Here is a 9,460-nt window from a genome sequence, read left to right as displayed (position 1 = left end):
AGATTCCAACTCAAAAGAAAAATATATATATAATTGTATATATAATTGAAGGAAAAGTACTGGGGCCATGAACAAATAACAGAGCAACTTGATTGAATTTTAGGGTTGGCTTGGTGGTGATCATGAGAGACTTGCCAAAGGAAGTTCCATTTAAGCTGAGATTTGAAGGGTGAACAGCAGTTAACTAGATGAAGGGATAAAGGCCAGAGGGGCTGGGGCACGACACACACCTGTAATCCCAGCACTTTGGGAGACTGAGGTGAGAGGACTGCCTGAGCTCAGGTGTTTGAGACCAGCCTGAGCAACATGACAAGACCTCATCTCTACAATAAATAAAAAAAAATTAGTCAGGTGTGGTGGCACATGCCTATAAGTCTCAGCTACTTGGAAGGCTTAGGTGGAAGGATCACCTGCACCTGGTAGTTTGAGGTTGCAGTGACTGTGATTGTGCCACTGCATTCCACCCTGGGTAACAGAGTGAGACTCCAACTAAAAAAAAGGTGGTGCAGAGGGTGCTACACTAAGGGAAGAGTGTGGCTGAAAGGCCCTTCCTTCATACCTCTCTATCACAATTCTCAATAGTTCTTTTTCATTTTCATTATGATTTTAAAATGTATTTTAAGTATAAATTAACAGTTGCAAAGCATAGTACTAAGTTTTTCTCTCAGTGCATTCTCTGAGAAAATCAGTTATATGGACTGCTTAGTAGGGCCTGTGGTGAGTTTACATTGTAAGTTCCATCAGTTGTCATGCAGTAAGGCCATAGAGGACATTAATTTTGCTGTTCTTAAATCCATCCATGCTTTTTTGCTGACATTTTTTGCTGGCACTGCACACTGAACCTTTCCAAGGGGATGACGACACACCTGTACATAAATAATGAATATTTCCATCTAAATTGATTAATTTGGTGTATTACAAGAACTAATCCATAAGACGCCTTGGTTGAAATTAGTTAAGTTTTTTTGTTGTTGTGTTTTACTTCTAATTAGGATAGCAACCAAGGCAATTTTTCTTTTTCTTGTTTTTACACTGTCATCTTTGACCCACACTAGCATTTTGTATAGTCCCATACATTGTATGTCCTATACATTGTTATAGAAGAAAATCCATATGAATAGAAAGGAAATCTCAAGAGTTTAATATTATAATATCAAAATTTCACAGTTAAGTACTCATTTTAAAAAGCAAAGTACCATCAATTGTTATAAGTTGTAAAATGTATTTATAACAGGTATAGGAACATCCTAGAATTGGCTAAGGCCTTTAGCAAAGTAGAGGAGAAGGTTTGAAAAGGAAAGTGGCTAGGAAAAGCAAAAGATGAATAATTCTTTAACTTTACGAAGAGATTGCTAAGCACATTTATAAAGGAAAGGTGATGGGACTTGCTTGGAATTACTCCAAGACACAGTATGGTGCTAGCTAAGCATTGTTACCACAGAGAAACAGAGGTAGAACAACAATATTATGGATTTATTTTGTCAGACAAAACAGACTTCTCAAGCACATAAGCAGTTGCTTATGATATATTTTTTCCAGTCATGTCAGTTTGTGTAAGAGTAATATGATGTAATTTAAAGAAAATGAATTTTAGAGGTACTCAACCTTCCTCTTGTATCTCAGTACTGCCACATTCTTATGTGACCTAGAGTGATTCTCTAAAATCTCTCCGAGCCTCAGTTGTAAAATTACGAAAGTGCTTTAATGAAGTAATAAAACTTGATATTCATAATGATGACTATGTAACAGTGAAAGGCTTGGCATGTCTGAAATATTCACTAATTTTTATATTGTTAGCCTTATCTAGAATTGTAATTCTTGTATCCCTTTACTCCATTATTTTATTTATTCATTTATTCATTTAATTATTTATAGATGTGGGTTACAATTCAGGATTAGGTAGATAAGTGGTCATCGTACAGGTAAAGTTTGGAACTCCCTTTGGTCCCCATTTTGTCTGGTTTGAGATCAGGTACTTTTACTGATATTATGTGCACCTTCCCATCCCTCCCCTGGCATTGTCCCGCTCTTACCAAACCCTTCCTTATAGTATTATGATAAATATTCAGGGTCTGTTTATAAATGAGAACATGCAGTACTCAGTTCTTTGTTTCTGTGATAGATCACTGAGTATTAGACTCTAAATCCATCCAAGTTGCTGCAAAGTCCATAATTTTGTCCTTCTTTATGGTTGCATAATATTCATGATGTATATGTACCACATTTTTTTTTTAAATGCAGTCCACTTTCGGTGGGCAGCACGGTTGGTTCTATGTTTTTGCTATTGTGAATTATGGTGCAATAAACCTGTGTGTGCAGATATCTTTTTTATAGAATGATTTGAGTTCCTCCAGCTTTATTTCCAGAAGGGGGATTGCTGAGTGGTATGGAAGGTTGATTTTTAGATCTTTTAGGAATCACCACACTGTTTTTCACAGAGTTTGCATTAGTTTATACTCCCACCAACAGTGTCGAAGCATTCCCTTTTCCCCACTTCCCCTCCAGCATCTGTTGTTTTTTGAGTTATTGAGGAGGGCCACCCTGACTGGAGTTAGGTAGTATCTCAATGTGGTTTTAATTTGCATTTCTTTGATGGTTAGTGAGGCTGAGCATTTCCTTTACTCCATTATTAAGAATAATTAATGGGCCACGCGTTGTGTCTTATGCCTGTAATCCAGCACTTTGGGAGGCCAAAGCAAGAGGATTGCTTGAGTCCAGGAGTTTGAAACCTGCCTGGGCAACATGGCAAGACCTCATCTCTACAATAAGTAAAAAAAAATCAGCCGGGCGTGGTGGTTGTGTACCTGTAGTCCCAGCTGTTTAGAAGGCTGAGGCATAAGGAACACCTGAGCCCAGGAGATGGAGGCTGCAGTAGTCATGAGCATGCACAACTGGCAATAGAGTGAGACTCTGACTTAAAAAAAAAAAAAAGAATAATGAATCAAAACTCCATAATGCTGAACTATAGAGCAATAGAGTATATGCCATGTTTCTTAGGTGTGCTGAAATGTTGCCTATAAGCTACTATAAATACATTTACAGTTATAAAGAAGACATACATTCTGCCAGTGCTAGCCTGTGAGAAAAAGTTAGCTAATTTTTTCTTTTTTTCCCCTGTCTAATGCTTCTCTATCCCTCTTTGAATTTAGGAGCATGTATCCTGTTTGGAAATCTTTTCTCGAGGGAACAATGCAGGTAGCCCAGTCTCGGATCAATATATGTGAAAACTATAAAAACTTCATTTCTGAGCCTGCAAGGACAGTGAGAAACTTAAAAGAACAGCAACTAAAAAGGGTATTGTTTCTACTTCTGTTCTTTTCTTATATTTACATTACATATAAGTGTTGCATCTGTATTCTGCAAGTTATGCTAAATTGTGCTAAAACATTGAGCTGTTCTATATGGTTCACAGATGTTTCTGGTTGACATTTTACTAAGATTTTCTGATTTCAACATGTTCCCGCTTACTTTATCATAAAGGTGAGTTAAATTTGAATCTCTAGGCATTCAGAAACTCAGTAAACATGTCTTAGAAATATCACTTTTTAGCTTAATTCAAGTAAATATATCTTCTTAGTTTCACAATATTGGTATAGTTTGGTATATATTAAAATTGTTATAATGTTATTAATCCCACTAATTTTTGAGAAAAGTTTACATTAATTTGTCTTAGTTTCAATTTGGGTCATTTTGCATAATAATTTAAAGGAAGTTGTTACATTTTGACTAACTGTAGTATACTTATTTTAAAAAACCAGATGAACTCTAGAGTTTACTTATATAGGTTACACATGTGTAAACTTTTTCAAATAGATTTTTTTTTTGATTATACAGAAATAAAATTCATAGGAAAATATCACTGTTTAATGTGACTTTTTAAAAAGTCATCTGTTGGAAGTAGGTTATTGATGGCAGTCACTGGGCACTGCCTGGGGAGGGAGGCAGGGAGGGAGGGAGGCAGGGAGGAAAGGAGGATGCAACAACATAAAGGGTACCTAGTCCCAAACCAGGAGAATTGAGGGCCAGGAGGAGGCCCAAACTTTACCTTCATGCAGGCTACTTGTGTAGTTCACCCTTACTTGTACCCCACATCTCTATAATAAAATAAAAATTAAAAAAAGAGAAAGTAGGTAGTTGAATTGTGTCTTTTTGGAAATAGAGTTTCAAAAATGGAGATTATCATGATGCCTGATAAGTAATTTACTTTTTTTATGGAAGCATTAACATTTAAGGAAAAAAAAAAATTTATATATAAGTAAATATATATATATACATATATATATATATTTTTTTTTTTTTTTAAAGGCAGGACCAGTCACAAAAACTTTATTTTCTTCCTTAACATTTCACCTTACATCCAGCTGCACAATTAAAAAAAATTAATTTTATTGATGTTTATCAAGAACTTCATATGTTAAATATGAAAAGCAATCAACTTTTAACTCAAACACTTTTCATACTTGAGAACAAATGAAAAACATATGTTTTTTAAATAAAAAAGAAATTAAATTATGCACATACTTAGATTTATGGCATTTATTTTCAGCAAAGAGCACTTCCACACCTTACTTTGGAAGTTGATCTTTTCCTTTGGTACTACTGTATTATGGGTCTTTTAGTATAATCAGATTTCTGAGCTAACAATATGAGTGGATGCATAGAACTTGAGGAATACTTAGTATAGAATGTGAGTTATATTACTTTTATTATTATTTCATACCTGTAGTTTATTTATTGTCATGGTAGCCAGGTTTTAAAGTTATCTGAGATTTCCCAGGTAATCAAAATCAGAAGAACTAACCCATAGCAAAAGAAATAATCATTTCTAAACTTTAAGTATATATTATTTACTTAAGACAATATTAAAATAATTATTTAAGAAAATAATATTTCAGAAGCCATCCAATGTTTTGATGCTGACATTTGGATTTTTAGAACTTTTTTACAAACAAAAAACTCTAATCTTCACTGTTTACCAAAGATGATTTCAGTAGCATGAAATCAATATGATAAATATATGTATGTGTGTATGTAAAATGTTAATCTCTTTAGAGCACTCACCTAATATTAGTTGACTTAAACACTTTTAAGAATGCCTGAAGCCGGGCTCGGTGGCTCAGCCTGTAATCCTGCGCCTTTGGGAGGCTGAGGTGAGAGGATTGCTTGAGCCCGTGGGTTCGAGACCTGCCTGGGCAGTGAGACCTCATCTCTACAATAAATCAAAAAATCAGCCGGGCATGGTAGTGCATGCCTGTAATTCCGGCTACTTGGAAGGCTGAGGCGGAAGGATCGCTGGAGCCCAGTAGGTCAAGGCTGCGGTGGCCAGGAGCGGCCACTGCACTCCAGTCTGGGTGACAGAGTGAGACTGCAACTCAAAAAAAAAAAAAAAAGAATGCCTGTGTTTTACCTTTGCCAAAGAAGATCTCCTTCAAAGCAAACATTGTGAATAAACTATGTGACCACTGACCAATGATTTTGAGCTGGAAGAAAATATGCGTGTGTGTATGTGTATGTGTGCAGCTGTGTCTGATTGTACAAAAAGAGGGTAGGAAGTAGGAGCAGAGAATTAATACTAGTATATCTTCCTAACCAGGAGGAAATCTTACATTTCAGATTTCCAATGCATTCACTAAATCTAATTGAATTACTGGAAATTTGAATATACTACTACTTAATTCCAAATCCTGTGCAATCTTTTAATAACACTTGAAGCTTAATATTCAAACAGGTTTAAGAAATATGCATATAATTTCTTCACTATAGTAGGCTACTTAATTCTCTTACTTCTTTTATTGTCTTAGAATTTATAAAAATTGAAATTAATACATAGATACTGTTTTACAATATTCTTTCCCCCCATTCTCCATTTCCTAATTAACTTTTCATGTTTCTATACACTCTTAATGATTATTTTTTAAATTGCTGAATGAATTTTCCATTTATTCTGCTTTATTTAATCATGCCTCTGTTTTTAGACATTACCACTAAATCTGCAGTAAAAGTTAACTTTTTCCTTTTAATTATTTTCCTAGGATAAAATTCCAGGGCATGATTACTGGGTCAGAGATCCTAACAGTTTGTAGGACTTGGGTGCATTGACCCGGGTTACTTTTGTTTTTATTTATTATCAAGTCTGTCTACTATCGTATCCATGTCATACTCAGGGACCATGCTTTTAATTTCTTCAGTAGAATCTCGAATTATAATATTCAAGTTTGTCATCATTTGTATGATCCTTTAGCCTTAATGTAATCCTTAATGTACACTCATTTCTGTGTCTGCTCAGTGCTGGCAAGTGTTTTGAAAGAGTTGTGCATATGTCATATCAAGGCTTTTTTATTGTTATTTTTCAGCTTTATTGAGGAATAATTGACAAAAATTGTATATATTCAAGTTGTACAACATGATGTTTTGATTACATATACTTTGTGAAATATTTACCAAAAATCAAGCTAAGTAACATATTTATCACCTCACATAATTACCCTTTTTATGTATGTGGTTAGAGTATGCAAGATGTTCTCTTAGCAAACTCCAGGTATGAAATACAATATTATTAACTGTAGTCGCCTATACTGTATATTAGGTCTCTAGAATTTATTTATCGTAAACTACAAGTTGGTACCCTTTAGCCAAGATCTTCCCATTTCTCTCACCCCTGGCCCCTGGTAACCATTCTTCTACTCTATCTTTATTATGTCTTTTTTTTTTTTTTGAGTTGGAGTCTCACTCTGTCGCCCAGACTGGAGTGCGGTAGCCAGCTGCGACCTGCTGGGCTCCGGCCATACTTCCGCCTCAGCCTTCCAAGTAGCTGGAACTACAGGCGTGCACCACCACGCCTGGCTAATTTTTGATTTATTGTAGAGATAAGGTCTCGCCAAGTTGCTCAGGCGGGTCTCGAACCCGTGGGATCAGGCAATCCACTCACCTCAGCCTCCCAAAGCATGGGATTACAGGCTGAGCCACTGAGCCACTGAGCCCGGCTTATTATGTCTTTTGATTTAAGAATCCACTTCCTTTTTTCTCTGTAGAATATTTATTGAAGAAAATGGATATTCATCCTGTAGTTTCCGTGTTCAAGATAATTACGACTATATCTTGAAATGCCATTTAATAATTTCTTCGTCTCTTATTCCTTTTTTATTGTATAAGTTAATGTATGCAACATGATGTTTTGATATACACACACATAGTGAAATGGTTACTATAGTTAAGCAAATTAACATATCCATTATCTCATAGTTACCTTTTGTGTGTGTGTGTGGCAAGAGGACTAAAGTCTGCTGTTTTAGCAAAAATCCAAAATACAGTATAATATCAATATGTATCTGGTATTGTGGCACATATAAAAAGTAATTTGTTAATTGATAGCCCTTTACAGATGAAATCAGTTAAATAATCTTCATGAGATGTTTAGTCTCAGGACTAAGAAGAGATGTCTTGTTATTCCAAGAGTGGAGATTTAAGGAGTGAGTGACTGTGTGTGTGTGTGTGTGTACATATGTGTATGTGTGTTCATGTGCAAGTATCCATAGTATCTATTTGTATGGATACACTGAAACCCTATCCAGATGGTATTCAATACCCAGGAAAAACTTTGGCCTACAGTACTTACTTTCCTTTCAAATTATTTACCCGTTCAAATTAATACACCCTTTAATATATGTACAAGGGGAGACCCCCCCCCCCCCAAAAAAACTAATTTCTTTTGAAGGGTAGACCCCTTGCAGTATCAGCTTCCCGCATGAGGTAGTGTTCTGGGAACCCATCGGCATCTGTGTATATGCTAGCATTGTTGTGAGAGGCTGCATTCAGCTTCAGTGAATTTTATTTTTTGAGATTCTTTCAACATGTTAGCTCATTTCATGATGGATGATTTACGAGCACACCTGCCCATGCTGTTGTGAGTGTGCAGCAGTTTTTGACCAAAAACGACATGACCCCCATGCCTTCCCTATTCATCCAGTCTCACCCTGAGAGTCGTTGTTTCTTGTTTCCCTGCATGAAAAAAGTCCTGAAAGGGAAATGTTTTGCCATTGTGGAAGGGGTGAAACAAAAAAACAGCAGAAGTACTAAAGGGCATCAAAACTGATGTGTTCAAAAACTGTTTTGAGCAGTGGAAAAAGCATCTTGATAAGTGTATTGCATCAACGGAGAGTACTTTGAAAGTAACTTTGAAAGTAACTTTGAAAGATTGTGTAAGTATAAATACACAATCTTTTTATAATTTAATTCTGGGGTTTTTTTTGGGGTCTCCCTCATGTTTCACCACAGGACTTTTGGGCTTCTCTTTAGCCTGAACCATATTGATTAGTTCTCCAGAGGCCAAGTGCTTTTGTTTAGAAACACTTTGGATACCTTATATTTGACTCCCCCTTTAAATGGCCTATCATATTTTCCCATTAAACATACTTGTATTTTTCAGACCATACCCAGTTTGGGGTTCTTACTATCAAATTGTTGCCGTGGAGCACTCTCTTAGTGCTTGACACCTAACCTAACATGGGATTATTAAGATGCTTAACACTTCTCTATGGGAGTGTCAGGTTATCATCATACCATTTATTAAACAAGAGCTTTGTATGCAGTAAGGAATATTAAAATTTAAGAGGAAAGAAAAATTTTTCTGCAAGATAAAGGTTTACTTTTGGTATATCCATGCAATAAAATATTATTCAGCCATAAAAAGGAGTGAAGTACTTTTACATGCTACAACTTGGATGAACCCTGAAAACATGATAAGTGAATAAAGTGAGACATACAAGATGAGACATATTAGACCGAATAGTATATTATAGATTCGTATCTATATGAAATGTCCAGAATAGGAAGTCCATAGGGAAAGAAAGTAGATTGGTGGCAGGTGAGGAGAAATGGGGTGTGACTACTAATGAGCACAGGGTTTCTTTTGGGGGTGAGGACATTGTTTTGGAGTTAGATCACGGTGTTACTATATATTGTGATATAGTAAAAACCACTGAATTGTACAGTTTACAAAGGTGAACTTTTTGGTATGTGAATTGTATGTCAGTTTTTCAAAAATTTACTATTTTAAGACTGCAATCCCGCACTTTGGAAGACCGAGGCAGGAAGATTGCTTGACACCAGGAGTTTGAGATTAGCCTGGGTAACATAGTGAGGGAAGTGTACTTGTCTCTAGCAAGGAAAAAAAAACTTGTATTTTAAGGTAAAATATCTCTATATGAGACTTTAAAAACATGGTCTTCACAAAACTAGGCTACACATTTAATAGGTTATATGGTAAATGGCATCACTTCTTTACTATGTTACTTTGAAAAAATTATTTAACCTCTGCATCTATTTTCTCATCTTAAAATGGAACTACTATTACTAATACCATTTTCACAAAGTTGTTTACAGGACTAAATGTGACAATACTTGTAAAGTGTGAAACACAGCACATGTGTAGTACTCACAGTGGGTCTTTTTAGGTGTAACT

The 9,460-nt window shown here is 35.6% G+C and overlaps 1 protein-coding gene across 1 annotated transcript in view; it reads left to right on the top strand.

Annotated features, from left to right (window-relative positions):
• The first annotated feature begins 3,147 nt into the window (after positions 1 to 3,147).
• FCHSD2 (FCH and double SH3 domains 2) overlaps positions 3,148 to 9,460 on the top strand; it is a 180,237-nt gene continuing 173,924 nt past the window's right edge. The window contains exon 1 of the mRNA XM_008070054.2: positions 3,148 to 3,294. Coding sequence (XP_008068245.1) covers positions 3,154 to 3,294 — 141 coding nt within the window. The 5' untranslated portion in view covers positions 3,148 to 3,153. The remainder of the gene's footprint in view (positions 3,295 to 9,460) is intronic.

Source organism: Carlito syrichta, unplaced genomic scaffold, assembly GCF_000164805.1.
Source record: "Carlito syrichta isolate Samal-C Ts95f unplaced genomic scaffold, Tarsius_syrichta-2.0.1 Scaffold312747, whole genome shotgun sequence".
Taxonomy (NCBI): domain Eukaryota; kingdom Metazoa; phylum Chordata; class Mammalia; order Primates; family Tarsiidae; genus Carlito; species Carlito syrichta.
The sequence above is the reverse complement of the archived record's forward strand: the minus strand, read 5'-3'. Positions and strand labels throughout refer to the sequence as shown.